The sequence below is a fragment of the Budorcas taxicolor genome, chromosome 9, assembly GCF_023091745.1.
Source record: "Budorcas taxicolor isolate Tak-1 chromosome 9, Takin1.1, whole genome shotgun sequence".
In the NCBI taxonomy this organism is placed as follows: Eukaryota; Metazoa; Chordata; class Mammalia; order Artiodactyla; family Bovidae; genus Budorcas; species Budorcas taxicolor.
In genome coordinates this window covers 63,501,144-63,527,266 of record NC_068918.1, presented here as the reverse complement: position 1 = coordinate 63,527,266, position 26,123 = coordinate 63,501,144, and the positions used below count along the sequence as shown (strand labels likewise).

Here is a 26,123-nt window from a genome sequence, read left to right as displayed (position 1 = left end):
CATCTGCAGGCAAAAACAATCCTCCGGAGATTCGGCCCTCCCACTGCCTGTGATAGGCTGCTTGGAATAGCAACAGCCTGTGTCACCGAAAAGGGCAAAGCTTTCGGAAATAGAAACAAAGTTGGTCACAAATCACATTGGCTTTGCTCGAAGTTTTTTTTTTTTTTTTCTTCCCCACCTTTCTTTAGCATGCAACTATGGGGAAAGTGACCGCTCGTGTCAGTTGGGGAAGTCGGGGTGGTTTGGTGCCCAGGGAACGGCTGTAACTTCTACGTGACCATGGTACCTGTTGAAAACGCAGAGGGCCCCAGTCTGCTGAAACCGAAGGGGCGAGCGGCGGAGACTGATGGCAGCGACAGAGCCAGCGGCGGCCCGCATCCTCCCGGGGCGCGAGGTAAAGCGAGGCAGCCTGGCTGGGGGACCGCGAGAGGAGCGCGCTGGACGCGTGTCTCACTCGTGTGTGTGCGTGTGCTTGTGTGTGTCCACGTGAGCGTGCAAGGTGCCTGGAGACAAGGGGACAGGATCTCGTGGGAGAAGCGACAAGGAGCTCTAATGTGAAGGCTGAAGTCTCACTACTCCTAAGCCGGGTCCCCTCCTCTGCGTGGGCTGTTATCAGGGATGAATCTCTTTCATTTGGAGAAATTGACTGGCAAGATAATCGCGCCGATGAAGACACCCACACACCCCCCCCCCCCCCCCACGTACACACTTTTTTTTTCATTTCTTGTCACACATGGATAATCTGTAACAATTGGACATTCTAACCACCATTTTAAAAACCAGCATTTTAAGGAGGCTTCCTAAAATTATTAGTTACATAATCAATAAATTCAACTTTCTTTTTAAGTGCCCAGCATCTTTTTGTAATGAATTTGAGCATTGTTTGGAGTCTAAAACCTCTGCTTACTTGCTCCTGCTTTCTTTAAAACTGACATCTTAGACTGAGGTTTGTTTAATACCTCTCCTTCTGGAGGTGAAATTCGGAAAAGTTTTCATTCATTTCAGTTAACTTTGCTAAACCAAATGCCTTTCCTCACTTCCATATTTACAATTTTCACAAACACACTGCCTACATTTAGTTGCCTCTCCTGATCAATTAGTCTTCAAAGGAAAAGGAACTCACTGTAATATGAAATGAAATCAAACACAAATAATACCCCCTTCCCCTGCTTCTCTCAGCTCTGCTCCCTCTAATCGTATAACACATGCCCAGGCCATATATTAGAATTTCATGAATAATCCAAACCACCAAATAAATACAAAAAGCATTTATCTTTCACCTTGGGATGGATCTATATACTAGTTATTTTTTTTTAACAATTGTTCTTTTAAAAGAATTTTATTTTAATTTGATTTATTTATTGCATGCAGAGTATTAGTTCCCCAATTCCCTGGCGGAGTCTTAACCACTGGACCACCAGGTGAAGTCCCCTATATGCTTAGGTTTTCATGGTGGGATTGTCTGATCTTGGAATTGAATCCACATTGGAACTGAGGCACCAAGCAACCCCTCCTCGTAAATGGAGAAGCTCTCCTTCTCCCTTGCCCTCTTTCAGCTCAGCCCTCTCTAACTTCCCTCCTTCTAGTCAAGAATTAATATCTGGGGTCCCTTACACTATGGCCCAGTCCTCTCTTCAGCAGAGCTACCACTTTCTCTAAGTGTGATCTAAGTCTAAGAACAAACAAAAGAAACTTGTATTGGGGAGTAGAGAAAGAGTAGCGAAGTTCTCTCTGAATTCTCGCAAGATTGAGCTAGAGGGTGAGTTGAGGTGGTAATAGCGACAAAAGCATTAACTATATAGAGTCAGTGATAAATGTTGCAAAGAAGTTGAAAACAAATTTTATGCTAGAGGGGCCTCCACAGTAACAATCAAAAATGGACTATTTAGTTATGATATGTCTTTGAAAGCATAATGTCCTTTTAATAGGTCAGATTGTCCAAGTTCACAATGGAAAGCAAATATGTGTGCTTCTAAAGATTGAACACACACAACTTTCAGTTTAAAGTACAACTTTAAACTGTTGAAAAGAAACACTAAGTGAATAAATACCATCAATTGTCTTTTACATTTAACTTTAAATGAATCTTGATCATGTAGAAGAAGAAACCTAAATGCTTTTGTTAACTCCTTAATGAATACAGCTTTGATGGGTGCTATATGTAGCTTGTATTTAGACAAATACAAACCTTATTATTACTTTCATAAATTTTCCTAAATTGTCTTAGGCATTCTTGGTACCCAAAGGCAATTATACAGATCTACATATATAATTAACACATAGTATGGACTTGCTCAGCTGTTTTGACAAGTTAGTTCGCCTCTTCTATCAAGGTTGTATTTTTGTCTGATTTACAAAGATGTCAAATGAAATATTTGACAAAAACTTCTTTCAACCTCTTTGTATTTTAAACTTCCATAGCTTCCTGCAGGAAACTTCAAGTGTTTAAAATACGCTAAATAATTATCCTTCTTTTCCTGCATTTGAAAGTAGCAAGTTGTTCTGTATTCCTAGATGAAAAACAATGTGCAAAGAGGAATGAGTTATAAACCCAGAATAAGGTAATTAAAGCATTTGAGATACTGAAAAATGAAACAGAACAGAAACCCTGTGATTGCACCCCTTAATGCTATTGTGCATAGCGAGAAAGGTTGGCAGGTTTTCCTTGGCCAAACCCTCTAAACTGGAAGGAATGCTTTGTTCCAGTGGCTAGAAGCTAATGAATTTAAATTCATTTTCAAGAAGTTATGGCTTAAGTGGGTACATTTTTAGTAAACATTTCAGCTTTCATAGACATGTTATAATTGACCTTGTAGGGCAACGTTGAGCTCAATTTGAAATCTTGGTACTTAAAGCCAGCAACAGATATAGATGAGGTGCGAAACATAGATGGCTAGAGCACCTCACACAAGGAGAACAGGAGTCTAGAAGATGTGTGGTTGGCCCAAGTTCAGGGGGTGGCTGATCAAAGCAGACCCTGGCAGCCTGTGGCCCAGCGGGGCCTGCTCCTTCACCTCAGAAGCTGGGTCTCCCAGGCTCCTCTAATTCATGATTCAACAACTGGTTAGGAAGGGGGTTTCCTTAAGTCCTCCATTACCCCACTCGCTCTGCTTTTCCTTCTCAGGTCTGCCCAAAAGGTCAGAAACAGCACAATACTTGTGTGAGTACATGTTTTCCACACCGCAGATCCAGCTGCCTGATGTACTGGAACCCAGATCGCTGGAACTAGGCTCACTGAATCAGCGACACTGACGGCACTTCACCCCCTCCCAGACCCTTCTAAGCCTAGCTGCAGCCCTGCAGTCTGGGAGTCACGAAATGCACACCTCTGCTGGCGAGGCGGCTGTACTATGGCAGTTGTCCTCAAACATGTTCAAAGCTGCAAACTCCTTTCTGCAAATGGAGTCTGTGTAGGTGGTCAGTACGTGAGACAGGTAAACATGGCACTTCTTTAGTGGAAAGTGGAAGTGTAGAAAGAAAGCCCTGTGGCCTGGCTGCTTCTCTGCTCCCCTCGCATCCCTTGTGGCCCTGAGCTGGCTCCTGGCTCAGGATTATATTAGCAAACCTCAGGTCCATCACTGCTCAGGTTATGCTGGTCATGTTTTCGAGGTTGGGGCATACTTACTGTGCTCCTACTGTGAGCCTTGGGCTCTCAGAGTCAGCCTAAACTGGTCCCTCTTGAATTGAGTCAAGCTTGGCCTTCTCAGGCTTCCTCAGACAGCTCAAGGAGAAGTTTACTTGTAAGATAGACTGAGAAGACTTTGGGGAATAGACTTGTTATCAGAGAAGAGAAGGTCAGACTGACCACCTTGACCTGATCACAGAGCTTTGACTGTGAGACCAACTTTGGGAAGTTACTTTGGGAAGACCCAGACCTTGGCCATTTCCATTTTCCCAGGCTTTCCACATATTAAAAAGTGACATCTGAAACTAATATAATATTATAAATCAACTATACCTTTAAAAAAGCAGGGAAAATTTTTTAAATAAACCATATACAATATATATGTATCAGAAGAAAAAGTGACAAAACCTGTGACAAAACTTGTGCTTTTAAAAGCATGTATATCTAACAAATAAATGGCAGTTACAACAGCAAAAACAAAAAAGTTGTGTATGGCTTGATATTCTCAAGGAAATGGCAGAATTTATAGACATTTGAATATATGAGGGACACGACTGGGTGGCTAAACTGAACTGTGTAGATGTTTTTGCTGAAAATAAGACCAAATTTAAAGATAGCCATCTCCTCTTTCTCTTCAATCAGCTTCTCTCTGGGTCTGTACATTTCACCTCATTTGGAAATCACATCAAAAATATAAATTTGAGGGGTTTTGTGACAGTGAGACCTGGGTAAGTGGCTTCTCTGGGACCTGTGGTGGTAGTGGTTTAAGTCGTGTCCGACTCTTTGTGACTCCATGGATTCTATGTAGCTCCTCTGTCCATAGGATTTCCCAGGTAAGGGAGAAACCTCTAAACAAATATGGCAGGAGCTGTTCCACTGCCAACTCTGGGTGGTGTTGACTCACACAGCAGGGATCTTTTCCCCTTTAGTATCATGTCACCCCGAGAGGTCAGGGAAGATTGCCACTTGTCGCAAACCTCCTCTAGGCTGCCCCCACAGCAGCAGACATGCACTGATGAGTGCCCGTGGTGGCAGAGCTTGGCAGACAAGGAGCCACCAACAGTGCCCCTGACCTGGAGGGCCTGAAATTAGCCTGTGGATACCAGCGTGCCCGAGCAGGTTTAAAGCCGATGTCTATTTTGATAGGACAGTACCTTGGTGTGGTTGTCAGATATTTTCAACATCACCCTTCTGTCTAGTAAGATTGCCTGCAGGACCTGAATGACTGAGTTCTTAGGAACTACCCTGGTGAATAGCTGGAAGGAACCCTACAGGGAGCCCTCAGGTATATCTTTTATGTATTCTCTAGAGAGTACTTTTTAGTGGTCTAGACCCTGTAGTAGCTGAGAAAAACAGAACTCAAAATACAATGAGTCCTCTCTGGAGGCGACTATGGAAAATAATTTACATGTATGTATTAAAGGTGAATCAGCCAATCTTAAAATGCAGTTTTTAATTGCTGTAGACATGTGGGATGATATTTTGTCATTGAAGAATAGTTAGTTCTTTTTTAAAAACTGATTAATTTTTGGCTCTGCTGGGTCTTCATTGCTGTGTGCAGGCTTTCTCTAGTTGTGTTAAGTCGGGGCTACTCTGCCTTGCGGTACTCCAGCTTCTCACTGTGGTGGCTTGTTGCGGAGCACAAGCATTTAAATTGAATGGAATTGGGGCTCCCAAATTCAGCTTTTTCTCATGAAGAGCCTTCCCCAAGTGGATGAGTTAGCGAATAAAATAAGGCAATGAAAGAAAGCCACCTAGAAGTATACCAAGTCACGGTGTGAGAAAGGAGAAAAGTTGAAACAGGCTGCTTTCCAAGCAGCTATTTGACCAAATACCAAAAGAGAATAATTCCCTATCCTGTCTTCCCTCAGAAAGTATCCAACCTCTGGAAATTCCAGAGCAGTCCAGTGGTTAGGCCCCTGTACTTTCACTGCTGAGGGCCCGAGTTCAATCACCAGTCAGGGAAATAGGACTCCACAAGCAGCATGGCAAAAGAAAAGACACAGAACCTGAAATCCCTGCAAGTATTTCCCAGCTGAAATGTTGAGCCAAATATACTACCTTTATAGTAAACATAAAGTCATATTAGTTTTTTTTTTCTTTTTTTTTTTTTTTCTGTCTTGGCTCCTTGGTAAAGCTGTTCTTCCTGTATCACAGCATGCTCATTTATGTATTTGCTAAATGGTTATGATTCAGTGATATACTAATTTTTCTATACAATTTAGGTAGAAGTGATGAGACTAAAATAATTTATCACCTTATTCTCACTTTAGGAACTTTCATTCTTTTTGACCATGACTCACTTTATACTGTTGTGCTGAAGTATCAGGGAGAAAAATGCAAATTTTTGACTTATAGGAATATTTTCTTTCCCCTTAAGAAAATCAAGCATTATTTAAATTGTAGAATTGTGCATCCCTTGGAAGTAATCTCCAACCAGTTCATCCTAAGGGAAATCAGTCCTGGATATTCATTGGAAGGACTGATGCTGAAGTGAAACTCCAATACTTTGGCCACCTACTGTGAAGAACAGACTCATTGGAAAAGACCCTGATGCTGGGAAAGATTGAAGGCGGGAGGAGAGGGGACGACAGAGGATAAGATGGTTGGATGGCATCACTGACTCAGTGGACATGAGTTTGAGTAAACTCCGGAAGTTGGTGATGACAGGGAGGCCTGGCATGCTGCAGTCTATGGGGTCACAAAGAGCCAGACATGACTGAGTAACTAAACCGAACTGAACTGGAATTGTTTCTCAAAAACAATCATGACGAAGGTCTGCCTGCCATTATTAGGCTCTGTGGCTATTAGCTGCATCCATTTTATTTTATTTATATTACTGTTATTTTATAATGTGTTGCCCCTGTATGCATTTGTTTCCACACACTTTATGCAAGTTATGAGCCATGTGCAATGCTAATTTATATATGGCATCTCAGCCTCAGAAGTGCAAGGCTTTTTAAGAATAAGAGAGGGACTTTCCTGGTGGTCCAATGATTAAGACACCGCCCTTGCACTGCAGGGGCCACAGGTTCAGTCTCTGGCTGGGGAACTAAAGATCTCACATGCCACAGGGCATAAAATGAAATAGAGACAATAAATAAAGAATAGGGGGAAAAGTTGTAATTTTAATCAGTTAGTGTTGTGAAAGAACATCCGTAGCTAATGAATGTTTCATTTCTATTGGGAAACAAAATTGTGGAAAACTCAAGGCAAAATCACAGGAAGAATTTTTCGTGATGTAAGTCCCATTGTGCTTGGAGATCCAACCAGTCCATTCTGAAGGAGATCAGCCTTGGGATTTCTTTGGAGGGAATGATGCGGAAGCTGAAACTCCAGTACTTTGGCCACCCCATGCAAAGAGTTGACTCATTGGAAAAGACTCTAATGCTGGGAGGGATTGCGGGCAGGAGCAGAAGCGGGCGACAGAGGATGAGATGGCTGGATGGCATCACTGACTCGATGGACGTGCATGAGTCTGAGTGAACTCCGGGAGTTGGTGATGGACAGGGAGGCCTGGCGTGGTGTGATTCATGGGGTCGCAAAGAGTCGGACATGACTGAGCGACTGAACTGAACTGAACTGTGTAGGTATTGCAAAAAAAAAAAAAAAAAAAGGAATTCAGGAAAGTATGAAAAGGCAGAATTGTTATGCTGGAAACAAGGTATCATTTTACTTCCTTTGCTATCAATAAGAGACTGTTTCAAAGTTTTACTTGTTAGAGAGATTTTACCCCATCAGTTCAGGTCAGTTCAGTTGCTCAGTCGTGTCCGACTCTTTACATCCCCACGAGTCACAGCACACCAGCCCTCCCTGTCCATCACCAACTCCCGGAGTTCACTCAGACTCATGCACGTCCATCGAGTCAGTGATGCCATCCAGCCATCTCATCCTCTGTCGTCCTCTTCTCCTCCTGCCCCCGATCCCTCCCAGCATCAGGGTCTTCTCCAATGAGTCAACTCTTCGCATGAGGTGGCCAAAGTATTGGAGTTTCAGCCTCAGCATCAGTCCTTCCAATGAACACCCAGGACTGGTCTCCTTTAGGATGGACTGGTTGGATCTCCTTGCAGTCCAAGGGACTCTCAAGAGTCTTCTCCAACACCACAGTTCAAAAGCATCAATTCTTTGGCCCTCAGCTTTCTTCACAGTCCAACTCTCACATCCATACATGACCACTTGAAAAACCATAGCCTTGACCAGACAGACCTTTGTTGGCAAAGTAATGTCTCTGCTTTTCAATATGCTATCTAGGTTGGTCATAACTTTCCTTCCAAGGAGTAAGCGTCTTTTAATTTCATGTTTGCAATTACCATCTGCAGTGATTTTGGAGCCCCCAAAATAAACTCTGACACTGTTTCCACTGTTTCCCCATCTATTTCCCATGAAGTGATGGGAACAGATGCCATGATCTTCGTTTTCTGAATGTTGAGCTTTAAGCCAACTTTTTCACTCTCCTCTTTCACTTTCATCAAGAGGCTGTTTAGTTTGTCTTCACTTTCTGGGTGGTATCATCTTCATATCTGAGGTTATTGATATTTCTTCTGGCAATCTTGATTCCAGCTTGTGCTTCTTCCAGCCCAACATTTCTGATGATGTACTCTGCATAGAAGTTAAATAAGCAGGGTGACAATATACAGCCTTGACATACTCCTTTTCCTATTTGGAACCAGTCTGTTGTTCCATGTCCAGTTCTAACTGTTGCTTCCTGACCTGCATACAGATTTCTCAAGAGGCAGGTCAGGTGGTCTGGTATTCCCATCTCTTTCAGAATTTTCCACAGTTTATTGTGATCCACGCAGTCAAAGGCTTTGGCATAGTCAATAAAGCAGAAATAGATGTTTTTCTGGAACTCTCTTGCTTTTTCCATGATCCAGCGGATGTTGGCAATTTGATCTCTGGTTCCTCTGCCTTTTCTAAAACCACCTTGAACATCTGGAAGTTCACGGTTCACGTAGTGCTGAAGCCTGGCTTGGAGAATTTAGAGCATTACTTTGCTAGCGTGTGAGATGAGTGCAGTTGTGCAGTAGTTTGAGCATTCTTTGGCATTGCCTTTCTTTGGAATTGGAATGAAAACTGACCTTTTCCAGTCCTGTGGCCACTGCTGAGTTTTCCAAATTTGCTGGCATATTGAGTGCAGCACTTTCACAGCATCATCTTTCAAGATCTGAAATAGCTCAACTGGAATTCCATTACCTCCACTAGCTTTTTTCATAGTGATGCTTCCTAAGGCCCACTTGACTTCACATTCCAGGATGTCTGGCTTTAGGTGAGTCATCACACCATCATGATTATCCGGGTCGTGAAGCTCTTTTTTGTACAGTTCTCCTGTGTATTCTTGCCACCTCTTCTTAATATCTTCTGCTTCTGTTAGGTCCATACCATTTCTGCCCTTTATCGAGCCCATCCTTGCATGAAATGTTCCCTTGGTATCTCTAATTTTCTTGAAGAGATCTCTAGTCTTTCCCATTCTGTTGTTTTCCTCTATTTCTTTGCATTGATCGCTGAGAAAGGCTTTCTTATCTCTCCTTGCTATTCTTTGGAACTCTGCATTCAGATGCTTATATCTTTCTTTTTCTCCTTTGCTTTTCACTTCTCTTCTTTTCACAGCTATTTGTAGGGCCTCCCCAGACAGCCATTTTGCTTTTTTGCATTTCTTTTCCATGGGGATGGTCTTGATGCCTATCTCCTGTACAATGTCACGAACCTGAGTCCATAGTTCATCAGGCACTCTATCTATCAGATCCAGTCCCTTAAATCTATTTCTCACTTCCACTGTATAATCATAAGGGATTTGATTTAGGTCATACCTGAATGGTCTAGTGGTTTTCCCTACTTTCTTCAATTTCAGTCTAAATTTGGCAATAAGGAGTTCATGATCTGAGCCACAGTCAGCTCCTGGTCTTGTTTTTGCTGACTGTATAGAGCTTCTCCATCTTTGAGTGCAAAGACTGTAATCAATCTGATTTCAGTGTTGACCATCTGGTGATGTCCATGTGTAGAGTCTTCTCTTGTGTTGTTGGAAGAGGGTGTTTGCTATGACCAGTGCGTTCTCTTGGCAAAACTCCATTCAGACTAAACAAACTGTTATTGAATGATTATTGTGGGTAATTCCATGAAGTAACATTACCCCCAGTTGACAGATAAGGAAACTGAAGCTAAGAGACCAAAAGCTAACAGTTACTAAGCACTTAGTAGTGTGCACCAGCTACTTTTCTATTTCATTTATTCTCATAACTTTATGAGGTATGTGATATTATTATCTTTACTTTAGGACACAGAGGAACAAAAAGATTAAACTAGACATGTCAGAGTCTAACTGCTAACTAACCAGGTACTCTGATTCCAAACTGTACCTTCAGTGTTAAGCTGAGGTACCTCTGGGAGAAAAGCAAAATGATTGCTCCATGTAGCATGGATAATAGCCCAGAGATCTAAACCTCAGTGTTATTAATCTCCGGTGGCTCAGATGGTAAAGAATCAGCCTGCAGTGCAGGAGACCTGGGTTTGATCCTTGGGTCAGAAAGATCCTTGGAGAAGGGAATGGCTACCCACTCCAGTATTCTTGCCTGGAGAATTCCATGGACAGAGGAACCTGGCAGGCTACAGTCCATGGGGTCGCACAGAGTCAGACATGGCTGAGCAACTAACACTTTCACTTTGCACATTCTAAATCCACACCAGGGTTTTGCACTTGAGCAACAATACCATCCAACACTGATGTCTCTACTTTCTGCTCTGATCCGTGTTCTAATCTGTGAATTTGGGTCCCCATTACCCTTGTTTCAGAACTTCATTGCGTCTCATTTTAACTAGTTCCCTAATTTTCCATATGATATGTCTTTTTCTATAAGATTATAAATTTCTGGATTAAAATATGTATCCTTGAACCTATCAGATCTCTGAGCTAGCTGTTTAGAAAGTACTGTTTAGCTCATATGAGGTAGGAACTGTGCCTTTTCCTCTGTATTGCCATCAGGGATCATGTGTACATGGCACAAGTAACGCTACCTTGTAGCCTAGGAAATGTGTCCGCATGGTGCTCAATACGCCCACCGTGCTGACTGCACTGTCCATCCAGATGAACCTGTCTGCCCTCTGTGTCCAAGATGATATTCCCATGGAGTACATGCTTAATTGTTAAATCAGTGAATGAGTGAAGTGTTTGTTGAGTTAAACTAAAGCCCATTCTAATTCTGCAATATTTATTGACTATCTACTGTGTAAGAGGTACAGTGCAAGATACTTCAGTGTAAAAAATAAAAATATCTAAAAACATTGTCTGGGTCCATAAGTTTTACCAACTCATCAGACAGATAAGAATCTAAGTAATGACAATCATTTGGCAAACATTGAGCATCTCCTGGAATCAGACATGATGCTAGAACCTGGGTCCAATGGTAAACCAGAGACATCTGTGCAATGCATATGCAATTACCAATGGGTGATGAGAGAGAAGAGATCCAGAAATGTAGACAGGAGGAGGTGACCAGACACATATGCCTTGGTAGTGCACAGGGGATCCTATAAGACAGTATGGCTAAGCTGAGTCAAGAAAGTATCACTGAGGCCAATAAGTTTACAGAGAACATTCTAAGCAGAGAAAATAGCTTGTATATGAGTTTGGAGAAGAAAGAATGGCACATTCAGGGAACTACAAATATATTTGTCTGATGAAAACGCAGAGTTCAAAGAAGGAGAAAGAAGGTTATGAACGAATCTGAAGATGTTAAGTAGGGACATGTCATGAAACCTTTGTGTGATAAGTAACATGATAGAAGGAATTATTGAGAAAAGATCTTATTGGATTACAGAAATCAAGAAAAGTTTCTGAACGTGATGATAGTGGTGACAGAATTAGGGGGTCTTGGAAAACTCTTCCTGCCTCTAAACCCTTACCATTCTTTTAGTTTTCATTTTTTGGTTGCACCTCAGTTTGTGGTACAACCAGGATTGAACATGAGGCCGTTGGCAATGAAAATAGTCCTGACCACTAGACCACCAGGAAAGTCCCACTATTCTTTTAACAGTTAAACATAAATAGCTCCAGCTCCCATAAAGTTAAAGTCACATGCCTCTTTATTCCCCAGCTCTCTGCCCATCCTCAAACACATACAGTATACTGGTGTACCTTAGGAGCCTTAGGATCAGAAAGTGGTTTCTGATCACTTTTTGCACCAACTTCCTATTTACCCTGGTTTCTTGCCCTTTGCTTCCCAAAGCTGGTCTTTTCTCTTATCCCTCTTCTAGTCCATGCATGGATTACAATCTTTTCCTTCATATACTCAAATCCCATTCACTCAAGTTCTTGGTAGATTCTTACTGACAATCTGAAGAGGGCTATAGTGCAATTAAATATTAGGTGGACCCATTCATACAATTCTCCTGTCAAATCCACCTTAGGGACTTTCTTGTCAACCAATTTTTGCTAGAAGGTACAAACTTCTTGTACTATTTTTCTCTTAACTTCATTCCTCATCCTTACCCATCCTCTACAAGCTGACAAATTCTCCTGACCTTTTTTTCATTTGTCTTATTTCTGTGTTCTGTTCTTTCTTTCTTGAGCGCTCTCTCTCTGTCTCACACACACAAACACACACAAATTCGTGCTTCTTAGCATTTGCTCCCTTTCTCTCTCTCCCTCCCATGGCTCACCTCTGTGTTATCAACATGACCCATGGCCTTTTCCCTTAACCCTGAGGTGGTCATACAGGTATTCGTTTTTAGTAGATAAAGTGCTCTTCCTAAGAACTTTACATCCACAAGCTTTACAGTGTTATTTTCTCCCTATTCATTTCCTTAATTAAAGAATTTTTAAAGCACTGAGGATGACTTTCAACCATTTTTGAGTCCTTGGACTCCTTTTTAAACAGAAAAATAATTTCAAATTCTCACATAATAGTTTTAACAGTGTTGCATTTAATGATTAGAAAATATAGAATGGCAGGCAGTTACTCTGCATTCACTCACACTTTGAATTAAAACTTTTTATTTCAGCACATCTACACATATGTATGGAATCTTGAAAGACAAATGTGTATGTTGCTATTTTTCCTGATGTTTAGTAAGCGTTGATGGGATGAAGATCCTTTCTGAAGACTTTATCAGTTTTCAAATGTGCCTCACTCACCACAATTCACACTGATTGAGAATCTCCTTCCTGGAGATGTCAGAGGTCTCTGGGTGAATGGCTGCTGGTTTGTTTTCCAGGTTCACCCCCTCTTAACTGTCTATAGAAAATCCTCTTGAAAAGATGGGAAGAGATGCAAAATTGCAATAACGCTAAAGCCAGATATACTTACCAGTGGGTTGGAACTTGTGCTGTGCTTAGTTGCTCAGTTGTGTCTGACTCTTTGCCACCCCATGGACTATAGCCCGCCAGCCTCGTCTGTCCATGGGGTTTTCCAGGCAAGGATACTGGAGTGGGTTGCCTTGCCTTCCTCCAGGGGGTCTTCCCTACCCCGGGACTGAACCCACGTCTGCTGTGGCTCCTGCAATGCAGGCGAATTCTTTATTCCTGAGCCACTGGAGAAGCCCAATGTATAAAAAAGGGAGTAATATTTTGGCTTTCCACAATCTGTCACTGAGCATCCCTACTGAGAGAATTTTCATCGATCAAAGGATGATATCTCCACAGACCTCTTGGAGCTGCTTTTTTGAGAGGGTCAGAAGGTTTTGCTCCATAGTATAATTCTTCCCACCCTGTCCTATCACCATCACTTCCCATTCTATATCTCTTAGGGGCTACAATTTCCAAGATTTCAGCAACTCTGGCTAGACAAATGTGGTATTCTAGAATGTGAAAATCAGTGTTAAGAAGAGACAATGCTCAGATGAGCCAGTGGAGTGGTATATTCTAGAAGTTGCAGTTTTGCACGTACTGTTTTTGACAAGCAAAAAAAAGAAAGTTTGCTTTATACAATGCAGAGATGTTATCCCCTGTTCACAGTCAGGGGACCAAAAAGTAGAAGGAAAAAAATTCCTTTCTCAGTTCAGTGGGGTCACACCAGAAAGATAACTTACAGACATCAGAAGTGTGGCTAGCATCTGTGCACGTTAACTGCTCCTTCAAGTCTAACTAAGAACATTTCCAACTGCAACTGGGTGGTTACAGTAAGGTGTGTCAGACACCGAAAACTTAATTGCTATCCCAACTTCCTTTTTATTTCTTTGTCTTTTCCAACTGGGGAACTAGAAGATTCAGATACTTATTCTCTCTTGCAGCCAAGTTTGACTATATGGAACACACTGGTTCTGGTCAATGAGACATGAGGATAAGTCTTTGTGGGGAGGTAAAAAGTTGTCCTCAACCTTTTTAGGGCCTGTGACTGGGTCCAAAAATTAAACCAACAAAGACAGATTAACACAAAAGCATCCATATTTAATTAATGTAGGTTTTATGTGACATGGAAACCTTCATAAGGAAATAAAATCTCAAAGAAATGATTAAGCCTGAATATTTTTATGCTTGATTTGTCATGAAAATATGACGGAGTATGAGGTAAGTGTAGTAAACCAGGGGAAACTTCGCAAGTCTCTTCATTCAAATTCTTCTTCATGCCCCTTTGCTTTCTGAGATAAGGATGTTCTTTTCCTCTGAGTATAACAGAAAGTACCTCTCACATGAAATATTCAACATGCCAAGGTGTTGTATTTTGGGTTAGCATGTTGTGAATGCCATCATCTTTCAATGTTCTTCTGGAAAGTTCCCTCCATGATAAGAGGAAAGAGGCACATGGGGATAACTACTTGTCCTAAACCTTCTCCACTGTGAATCTGGTTGTGAGAGCATCTCAAGCCCCGAGCTGTGACAGCCACCTTGCACATATGGTGACAGATTGGGGACAAAAGCCAGCCCTCTGTGCAGGCAGGAACAGATGGATGGGTAGAGCGTGAATCCTTGGAGATACCAAATTCAACTTGGCCTTCTCACAAACTAAACAATAAATGCCCTTGTTTTTCAGGTTTTTGGTTTCCTACAGTCAAAAATATCATAACTGATTTAGGGGCTGGGTAAACAGAACGTGGCAAACCAGTTACTGTCAAGTACATTTTAAATACAAAGGGAAAACATGCATTCTAAGATTTTTCTTCACAGGAAACACATATATTTTGGGCAGTATCTGATTTCTGTTGTCTGTAATTTTTAAAAAATGGACTCTGTGGGGAAAAAACTGAGACGCAGGACAACAGCTGGTGATAGGAGTAAATTGAGGTGAAGATGGAGCTCTTGAGAAACCGATATGCAGGTCAGGAAGCAACAGTTAGAACTGGACATGGGACAACAGACTGGTTCCAAATAGGAAAAGGAGTATGTCAAGGCTGTATATTGTCACCACTTCTATGCAGAGTACATCATGAAAAACGCTGGACTGGAAGAAACACAAGCTGGAATCAAGATTGCCGGGAGAAATATCAATAACCTTAGATATGCAGATGACACCACCCTTATGGCAGAAAGTGAAGAGGAACTAAAATGCCTCTTGATGAAAGTGAAAGTGGAGAGTGAAAATTTGGCTTAAAGCTCAACATTCCGAAAACGAAGATCATGGCATCTGTTCCCATCACTTCATGGGAAATAGATGGGGAAACAGTAGAAACAGTGTCAGAGTTTATTTGGGGGGGCTCCAAAATCACTGCAGATGGTGATTGCAGCCATGAAATTAAAAGATGCTTACTCCTTGGAAGAAAAGTTATGACCAACCTAGATAGCATATTCAAAAGCAGAGATATTACTTTGCCAACAAAGGTCCGTTTAGTCAAGGCTATGGTTTTTCCAGTGGCCATGTATGGATGTGAGAGTTAGACAGTGAAGAAAGCTGAGCACAAAGAATTGATGCTTTTGAACTGTGGTGTTGAAGAAGACTCTTGAGAGTCCCTTGGACTGCAAGGAGATCCAACCAGTCCATCCTAAAGGAGATCAGTCCTGGGTGTTCTTTGGAAGGAATGATGCTAAAGCTGAAACTCCAATACTTTGGCCACCTCATGCAAAGAATTGACTCATTGGAAAAGACCCTGATGCTGGGAGGGATTGGGGGCAGGAGGAGAAGGGGGTGACAGAGGATGAGATGGCTGGATGGCATCACTGACTCTATGGACATGAGTTTGAGTGAATGCCGGGAGTTGGTGATGGACAGGGAGGCCTGGTGTGCTGCAGTTCATGGGGTCACAAAGAGTCGGACATGACTGTGTGACTGAACTGAAGTGAACTGAACTGGAGCTAGTTGAGATCAGAGATGCAGATAGACCTAATATGAAAAGTGTGAAGTGTCGGGTCTAAAACTGCAAAAGCAGAATTATTATCTGAAGCCTGTGATGTGGAGGATATATAAGAGAAGCTACTAGGAATAAACATTAAAAAAAAAAAAAAGGACAAGAAGATAGAGATGAAAGAGAAAAGAATATGAAGCAAGAGACAGATCCACCCTACCCCCACCCACGGTAAGCAATTCGAGTTGGGTCCTTGTGGACACAAACTCCAAAATATCAATAGGAGGACAACTGAGAGAGGAACTTTGGCCCTGTCCAGATAAGAAATAAGAGACCACATATTTTTTTATTTCTAAAATGGAAGGACTGAACCTGTTGGTCCCAAGCCTCCTTGAACTGTTCAATCACAAAGTCATATCCAACTCTTTGTGACCCCGTGGACTGCAGCACAGCAGGCTTCCATGTCCTTCACTGTCTCCCAGAGTTTGCTCAACTCGTGTCTGTTGATTCGGCGATGTAATCTAACCGCCTCATCCTCTGTCTCCCCCGTCTCCTCCTGCTCTCAATCTTTCCAAGCATCAGGGACTTTTCCAATGAGTCAGTTCTTCCCATCAGTGGCCGAAGTCCTTCCTGGACTAAAAAGGTCTTAGTTGCAGAGGCATAGAAAAGCTAAGGCAATTGGTAGTTTCATAGTTGGATGACTTATTGACTAAACAACAAGTTGCACCAGTCAGGATCATAATTAAATCATCCAGCATGGGCAGAGAAGTTTAATAAATTCCAAGAGTGAAGGTGAGAGCAAAAAAGACAATATTTATCTAAATCTACCAGAGCATCTCAATTAATCTGTAAGTATATTGGAGTACCAGAAGGCAAAAGGAAGGTAGTGGCTAGAGGTACTTAGCCAGAGGCTAAGAAGACTTTTTGTCCCTTCTGAATAAGAGCTTCAAGTCTTGGAGTGGCTCACTCATCCACCTGGAATTTTCAGTCTGTTCTGGGTGCCCCTGATCCTTTGGAGATTTGGAGAAAGGGGTGGATTCACAGAGATGGCTGGAATGTGGGTCTTCAGGTTCCTGTAACATATCAGTGGAGACAGGTTTAATCCTAGACAGATGAACTCAGCTGGTGACATCCTGGAGTTTAACTGCTGTAGGGGTGTTCAGAAAGACTGGTAAGAACCCTTCCATATTGAGAGAAGCTGGTCACCAGGGACTCATTTTTTGAGGTCTTTTAGGGTTTACAACAGGGTACCTAGGACTGTCATCTAGAGCGGGCTGCACTCTGTTGCTGTAATCTTGTATTGCCTTCTGGACCTGGCCTAGGTTTATAATGTATTGAAGTTGAGCCTGGGTTTCTGGGTCAGTTAACATGTCCAAAGTAAGGAATGGCCTTCCGAATATTGTTTCAAAATGGCTTAACTTGATGGTTGCTTTAGGAGCTGCCCTGACCCTTAAGAGGGCTATCGGCCACAGGTGATGCCATGACTCTGACATTTCCCGATGGAGTTTGCCCAAGATTTTCTTTAGCCTGTTCCACTTCTCCTGAGGACTGAGGTCTCCAGGATGAATGGAGGTGGTATTTATTTCCTAAAGCCTGTGAATCTGTTAAGTGACCTTTGCAACTGAAGGCCAATTGTCACTCTGGAGGTGATGGGGCAATCCAAATCTAGGATTAATTTCCTCTAGGAGAGCCTTAGCCATTTAAGTTGCCTCCTCTGTTCTAGTAGGGGAAAGCCTCTGTCCATCCAGTAAAAGTATCTATAAAGACTAACAAATATTTGAAGTCCTGAAAAGAGGGCATCTGAGTGAAATCTATTAACTTAGCTAGTCCTGTCTCCTGGGTAAGTCCCACCACACTGGACTGGGTTTAAGAGGGGAAGGCTTGAGGTTATCTCCTGGATTATGGGTGGCACAGAGGGCAGAGGCTCAAGTAACTTTTTAAATCATCTCTGGGAGCCTTTTCCCTGTAAAAAAATAAAGTCAGAAAACAATCACAGACATTTCATCTCTCCTCAGATGAAGAGAATCATGTAACCCTTCAATAATTTTTTCATTGATCAGAGAGATATATGAGAAACTTCTGACCTATATGCCACCAGCCATCTGTTCCCTTAGGTACCGCCTCTGTCTCGTGCCCAGATCTCTCTTAAAGTCCAGTGCCTGGGTATAACATTAAAAGGGGTAAGGGATGGCATTAATGCCTTTTTGGTTATGGGTATCTGGGCTTCTTCCTTTGCTTTCTGATCTGCCCCGTCATTTCCTTGGGAAATTTGAGAAGGTCCCTTTTGATACCTGCAGCTGTGGATGACTGCTGCCTGTTTTGGTTTCTGAACCATCTCTATGAGATGTAAAATCTTAGCCCCATATTTTATAGGGGAATTTCTTGCATTTAGAAGTCTTCTCTCTTTCCAGGTAGCTGCATGGGCATGTAAAACAGGGAAGGCATACTTTAAATCTGTATATGGATTTACAATCTTTCCTTCCCCTAGGGTTAAGTCTCAGGTTAGAGCTGTCAGTGTTTTGCTGTGGGTGCTGACGATGGCATACTCTCCCTCTTGACTTCATCTTTAATGAAACTGCTGCCATCAGTAAACCACTCTTATTTTTTTTCCACAGCTTTATCTGCTAGGTCAGACCTGCAGGCATAGATTCGGTCAAGGGTTTTGAGACAAGAATGTGTTAGCTCTGAGCTTTTGGCAGGCATTAAGGAGTGAGGTTAAGAGGATGGCAAGTTTTGAAGGTGAGCTCTGGGAAGTCACAGAGCAAAGCCTGGTACTTAATAAGGCAGCCTTCAGTTAGCCAATAGTGGCCTTTTATCTCTAGGATCCCTTGCACTTGATGAGGGGTCTGGACTTCTGTTGCTGTCCAAAGGTAAGCTTGTTAACTTCTTCCACTAATAAAACTGTGGCAGCTACTGCCCAGAGGCCCCCAGGCCAGTCTCAACCATGGAGTCTCATTGGCTGGAAAAGTCTCCTATAGGCTGAAGAACTTCCCCTAGCTTCTGTACAAGGACCCCCCAGAGCTGTCTCCTGCTTTTCAGCCACATAGGAGAAGAATGGCTTCTTCAAATTGGGAAGACTGAGAGCAGGGCCTCTAGTGAGGCCCTACTTGATATCATTAAAAGTCTTTTCCTGTTCCCTGTTCCAAAGTGACAGTTCTGTATCTGGTCCTTAAACGGCTTTATACAGGGTCTTAGCCATAAGCCTGAATCCTGAAATCCGAATTTTACAAAATCCTACCATGTCCCAAAAGATAGAGGTGTTCCTTTGTCTTTGGAACACTTAGGCCTAATATAGCTTGTTTTCTATCTGGAGATAACTGTCTACTTCCAAGGTTTATAATATATCCCAGATAGTTAACTTGTTGTTTGGAGACTGATGCCTTTGTCTGAGAGACTCTAACTCTGGATCCCAAGGAAATGAAGGACTTCAGTGATATTTTGATCTGAGCTTCCATGGAGGGACTTCATACCAATAGGTCATCCATGTACTGTAGCTTAGCACCCTCTTTTGGGTGTATTTCCCTTATTTCCTTTCCAAGGGTCTGGGCAAACAAGTGTTCAGTTTAGTTCAGTTCAGTTGCTCAGTTGTGTCCGACTCTTTGCGACCCCATGGACTGCAGCATGCCAGGCTTCCTGTCCATCACCAATTCCTCAAGTTTACCCAAACTCACATCCATTGAGTCAGTGATGCCATCCAACCATCTCATCCTCTGTTGTCCCCTTCTTCTCCTGCCCTCAATCTTTCCCAGCATCAGGGTCTTTTCAAATGAGTCAGCTCTTCGCATCAGGTGGCCAAAGTATTGGAGTCTCAGCTTCAACATCAGTTCTTCCAATGAATACTCAGGACTGATCTCCTTTAGGATGGACTGGTTGGATCTGCTTGCAGTCCAAGGAACTCTCAGGAGTCTTCTCCAACACCACAGTTCAAAAGCATCAATTCTTTGGTGCTCAGCTTTCTTTATAGTCCAACTCTTACATCCATACATGACTACTAGAAAAACCATAGCTTTGACTAGATGGACCTTTGCTGTCCTGAAACCCCTGAGGCAATATTGTCCAGGTATATTGTTGCCTTTGGCCTGAGTTGAGGTTAGTTCACTCAAAGGCAAACAGATACTGTGATGATGGATGAACTGGGATGCAAAAAAAGCGTTCTAGAGATCCAGCAGTTAAGCCATTTAGCATCCTCAGAGATCTGGGCTAATATGTTATAAGGATGGCCATGAAGGGATGTACAGGGACTGTTACACAGTGGTGACACATTTACTGCTCTAAGGTCTTGTACCATCATATATTCCCCATTTGGCTTAACAACTGGCAGAATAGGAATATTGCATGGAAACTGTCAGGGCAGCAAGATATCTTAAGACTTTTTCCACAAGGAGTTGTAAACCTTTCTTCACTTCCAACTTTATGAAGTATTGTCTCTTGTTAGGATAGGCAGCTTCTGGTCCAAGACTAATTCTTATGGATTGAGGGTTTATGGCCCTTCCAAGGTTTCCTTTGTCCCATATTGAAGGAGCCACTGCTTGTAGAATATGACTGGGATGAAGACTTACTCCTCTAGCTGGTCTGTGTTACAGTCAAGATAAGAAACTGCTCAGGGCCTCCTAACTGCAGTATTGCCTGAGGGAGCTCAGGTCTCTCCCCCGCAGAGGGTTGGACACTTAGATATAACTAAAAGGACACATGAAATCAACCACTGCTCACATTTGCAAGTAAGAGGCCTTGTAAAGGAATGGCTGTGAGGCTTTCTGTCCACACCAGTCACAGTACAACTTTTGGAGAAAAGAGGTCCAGTGTGAATTTATTTATTCACTCAACAGATATTTATTGAAGACTACTCCTGTGCCAAAGAGGTGAGAATACAGATGTTAAGGAAAGGAGAGTTCTTGCCTCAAAGTCTTCCTGTGTGAGAGGGGAAGACAAACAGGTCAATAAATAAGTGACTTACTAATATGCCTTCATATGTCTGGAACCCCGTATTTTGTGCACAGTGGGAGCCCAGAGGGGTCGAGGGTGGGGTAGCAGAAGGTTTCAGAACAGGCCAGTCACCCTGGACATGGTGGCACTTGACATGACTCTTGAGTGATGGGTTGGGATTACAGGTGTTCGGGAAGGAGGAGCTGAGAGCAGGGAGAGCACAGATGCAAGGCCATTTGGGGGCCACTGCAAGTTTTTCTCAAGCAAATCATGAAGTAGGAGCCCTTTTCAATGTGTGAAACCTTCACAGTTGGTCAAGCTGCATAATGACCTGGCTGCCTGCCAAAAAAGGAACCTGTGTGTGCACGCTTTCCAGTTTGTTGTAGAAGTCAGTCTTCCGGCAAATGTCTGTTGTGTATTCCATTATGTACTTACGATATAATAGGCATATGGAGAAGAAAAGGAAAGAAGAAAGTGGGCACAAAGTCAAATATCACGAAAGATGGAGTGTTTCGGGTGCAAGCCAGTTAAAGTTGTGGTTTCGTCTGAGTCACCGCGAGCGGCAGACAATGCGGCTATTGTTGTGGAAGTGGCTGCAGCTGCCTAGCCTGTGGGAGTTGGCCATCCTTTGTGCCAGGGATGTGGGTCTCAGTGCTCATTTGCATAAAGCCTCTGGGTTGTGATCACATCTTCAATAGGAACAGTTTTACTTTATTATCTTATTAAGGAATTATCCTTGCTCCAAAGGAACACGACTGGCCTATTAATAACAAAGCAGCCAGACTCAGAGTGTAGGCATGACCCAGCAGCCTGTGGGTACCAATTAGAAGTTTCTAGATAGTTTCTACTTCTGTGATGTCCACAAAAGGCTGAGAATCCCCCATGGCACCTTTAGGGGGACACAGGGATGTAGAGATGGGCTCTCGTGAAGCAAATCCATGGGCAGAATGGCCAGGAATGCTAAACTTCACCATGAACTGAAAGTGCGGACTGACTTCAGGGCTGGATGTTTGTTGAAAAGGCTCTAATTATGATTCCTCACCCTCCTCTCTCCTTCAGCGCTGGCTGCTTCTCTTCTGTCCACCCCGGACTCTGTCCTGCCCCAGACTCTGCCATTCATGATTAAGCAGCCATTCTTTCTCTTTCCTTCTGGTCTCTGTCAGATTTTTGGGGAAAGTCATCTCTGCTTTCTGGCATCCATAGGGTAGCATCCTGCTTCTATCATCAGCAACCAAAAGGTAGATACAGAAAAAAAAGAAGAAGAAACCCTACTCTATGTCTTTCTTCATTTTATTTATATGGTAAAGTAGCACCAGGAAAATTTCCTGTGCGGGAAGTCCTAAGGTGTCACAGGGTTGAGATCTTGGAAGACTTGGGGACTAGCCTTCCACCCTAAATTAAAATTCCAAATCTTGAATGGGCAGCTGAGGACCATAATGGACCTCAGCAGTAATAAGCAGCAGTGAGATGAGTGAGGAAACTAGTTTGGAGCAGTAGCCCTTAAAGCATATAACAGGGAAGATATATTCTTCCACTAAAATTCAGACAATGAAGACCTTAGTTTAATTCTGTAGCGTATAACCTATGTTGGTATCACCTCGCCCATGTGAGAATAAGGTCATGGAGTGCAAAAAATTTTTTTAATAATTAATTTAATTTATTTATTTATTTATGGCCGTGCTGGGTCTTCATTGCTCAGGGGCTTTTCTCTAGTTGTGGTGAGCAGGGGCTCCTGTCTCGTTGCAGTGCTCGGCTTCTCATTGCAATGGCTTCTGGTGGCAGAGCTTGGGCTCTAGGGTGTGCGGGCTTCAATAGTTGCAGCTCCCAGGTTCTAGAACACAGGATCAATAGGTGTGGTGCACAAGCTTAGTTACTCCACGGCATGTGGGATCTCCTGGATCAAGGATTGAACCTGTGTCTCCTGCATTGGCAGCCTGTGTCTCCTGCATTGGCAGGCAGATTCTTTACCAATGAGCCAACAGGGAAGCCTGGGATGCAGCTGTTGAAGGCAGATTACCTAGATAAATAGGTGATTGTTCAGTCACTAAGTGTCGCCAACTTTTCAACCCCATGGACTGCAGCACACCAGGCTTCCCTGTCCATCACCAATTCCCAGAGCTTGCTCAAACTCATGTCCATTGAGTTGGTGATGCCATCCAACCATCTCATCCTCTGTCATCCCCTTCTCCTCCTGCCTTCAATCTTTCCCAGCATCAGGGTCTTTCCCAATGAGTCAGCTCTTCGCATCAGGTGGCCAAAGTATTGGAGTTTCAGCTTCAGCATCAGTCCTTCCAGTGAATATTCAGGACTGATTTCCTTTAGGATGGACTGGTTGGATCTCCTTGCAGTCCAAGGGACTCTCAAGTATCTTCTCCAACACCGCTTCTTTGGTGGGACAGCCAGGACCCAGGGCATGTCATCCAGCTATGCTGAGTGGTTGAAGGGCATGTCCCTGTTAGTGAGGGCCTGATGAAACGTGGTCCACTGGAGAAGGAAATGGCAGAGCACCTCAGTATTCTTGCCCTAAGAACCCCATGAACAGTATGAAAAGATAGATCGATAGATAGATAATATTGTGACATATAATTTTTAAAAACTTGCGATTTTGTACAGATAATTTTTTATCAATTCATATAGAGACAATTTTATTATATCTCTGAAGAATTGTACTCAGCACTAGCTGCTGGATATCAAGAGGACCGTTGAAAAACTGGGATGGTTTCTAGACCCTTTTCACACACCCTAGTCTGTCAGTGTCCTATGAACTCTAAATAAAAGAACTAGGCATATGGAGTTAAGTCCAGAAAGCTGAAGAAAAGGCTATGTCTCTGTTCTGTCAGGAGCTTTTTCCCCCAGACCACAAGAAGCTGGGCCTGGGACTTATACCCGTCCTCCACCTGCTTGCCCACTTAATCTACCACCTCAACTCTCTCTAAAGTAGAATGATAGAGCATCAAGGAGTATCTGGATGTAACTCAAAGGGTCTTTCTTTCTGTAGGGAAGCACTATTTCCCATCCAACAAGAGGGAGAAACTAAGGAAGGGGAAGGAGAAGGACAATGTGGCAAAGACATCTGCTGCTCACAGAGCTCTGCGTCTCTTCCCCCAGGTCCTTGACAGTACTTTCATGCAGCCCTCCGTCCCTCTATCCCCTCTGAGGGGCCTCATGCAACCTGTTCCCCAGGTGCATCAGTCTCCAGAATCACTTATTTCTCCAATCTGCATATTGGAGATGAATTGCCAAAGCACACACCCCAATCAACACATCAGACTTAGATAAAATGAACAATGACAAGAAAAGATACAAAGCATTACAATATCCTTATCTGAATATGAAAATCTGACCCAAATCTCCTTTTGGTAGAAGAATCTGTTGCTGAGAATTTTAAGATTATGTGGGAAAATAATTTATGTGGAAACTGAGGGCGCAAGAGTGTTGTAAAGTGATTTTGCACATGAAAATTAAAAGAGACATGAAAAATAATAGAAATATCACTAGAATGTTAAGTTTCTTGGGGGGCAAGAACCACATTTGTTTTGTTTCATTGTGTTACATATAAAGAGATAACACCTGCTGTGTAGGGATTTTATATACCTGTTTTCCGATTAGCTGAATAAGTTGCTGATGTAGTTTCATTTTAATGGTTTGTGTTCACAATGCTCATACATCAACTTTATTTTATTGTGGATTATTGCATTTTTATTTGCTTCTCCATCTAAATAATTGATGCTTTTTGAATTTTATTTTTGGAGTCTTTCATTTTCCTTATGCCATCAGTATCCCAGAGACGTGAAATACCTTAGATACTTGTAGCAGGGGAAAGTGGTTTCAGATCACCTTTATTTGACCTGCTCCTTTCACCAAAGCTAAACAGCATTTTAAAACCATATCTGCTACTCCAGAATGGCACAATCTCAGCCCTAGCTCAGCCTGTGATAACTGTGTGTCCAAGTACACGTTTCTAGTCCATTTCACACATATCTCAGTTCTGCTTCTTCTCTGTTGCCTTTGCTGCTGTCTCCTCTTCTGAATGCTGGTGTTCCTTATATCCTTGTCTTTTGTCCTGTCTCTCCTGTTTCTCTGTTCTGTCTCCCAAAGTGATCTCACCCCTTCCCATGGCTTTAAATATCACATACACATTGCTGAATCCCCAATACATCTCTCCAGGCTTGACTTGTCTCTTAAGTTCCAAATCTGTATGCTCAATCCGCTACCTGATATTTTAATCTGAACATTCTACAGGGAAAACAAACATTTTAGCAAGTCTAATATGGAACTTCTGATTTCCGCTTCTCCTTTCACTCCCACCCACAGCCAGGTCCCCTGGCCTTCTTCCCTAGGTCAGTCTATTGCCTGTATAGTATAATACGTAAGCCCGTGTACAGGGTACTATTATAAAGTAACCCAAACGACTGCTCAAACCAGGGAGCCATCTTGATTCTGATCCACTTCCTTACCCTCCAACACCAATTCATGAGCAAATGTCATCATTTTTACCTTCAAATTAACTCTTGAATTTGTCTGCTGCTGCTGCTATGTCGCTTCAGTTGTGTCCACTTATCAATTCCATTCCCCACACCCAAATGCAAGCAAATGCAAGCTGGCACTGTTTTCTATCAACACTAAGGTTACAAACTACCCTCCCCTGCTACAAGTCTTGCCCCTTGAAGAACTAGTCTCCACACAAAAGCAAGAGGCTCAGAATGCCTTCCCTTTCACTGGTCAGTAGGCATGCACCCTCTGTACTGGGAATACAATAAAAACTGTCACTGTTATCTGCCAGGTCCAGCATGAAGTCTACCTGGCCTCTGTACCTACCCATGCTCACTGACACACACCACCTCTGCTTCCCTATCCAAGCTCAGGCTGTGCCCCATGCATCCTGGCATCTGATAGTTCCTGAAACATGACCTAAGCTTCCTTGTGCTCAGACCTTGGAAGCTACTGCTTCCTCTGCCTGCAATGCTTTTCCCTGGCTTTTTGTCTTTTTTGTTTGTTTGTTTCCTTTCTGTTGTGACAAGTCGTTGTTCCGGCACTGAATCATGTTCAACTCTTTGTAACCGCATGAGCTGCAGCACTCCAGGACTCCCTGTGCTCTGCTGTATCTCAAAGGTTGCTCAGATTCATGTCCATTGAGTCAGTGATGCTATCTAACCATCTCATCTTCTGCCGCCCCCTTCTCCCTTTGCCTTTAATCTTTTCCAGCATCAGGGTCTTTTCCAATGAATTGGCTCTTCGCATCAGGTGCCCAGAGTAAATTACAAACAGGTAACAAACACCGGTGTACCTACCACTGAAAATTAATGACTTAACATTTTGCCTGTTAAAATGAATTTGAGCAAACTCTGGGAGACAGTGGAGGATAGAC

General features: G+C 42.8%; 1 protein-coding gene across 1 annotated transcript in view; it reads left to right on the top strand.

The window, feature by feature from the left end:
* The first annotated feature begins 279 nt into the window (after window positions 1–279).
* The window catches only part of SLC2A12 (solute carrier family 2 member 12), a 65,248-nt gene continuing 39,404 nt past the window's right edge, over window positions 280–26,123 (top strand). Inside the window, exon 1 of the mRNA XM_052645997.1 lies at window positions 280–394. Within this exon, the coding sequence (XP_052501957.1) occupies window positions 280–394 (115 nt within the window). The remainder of the gene's footprint in view (window positions 395–26,123) is intronic.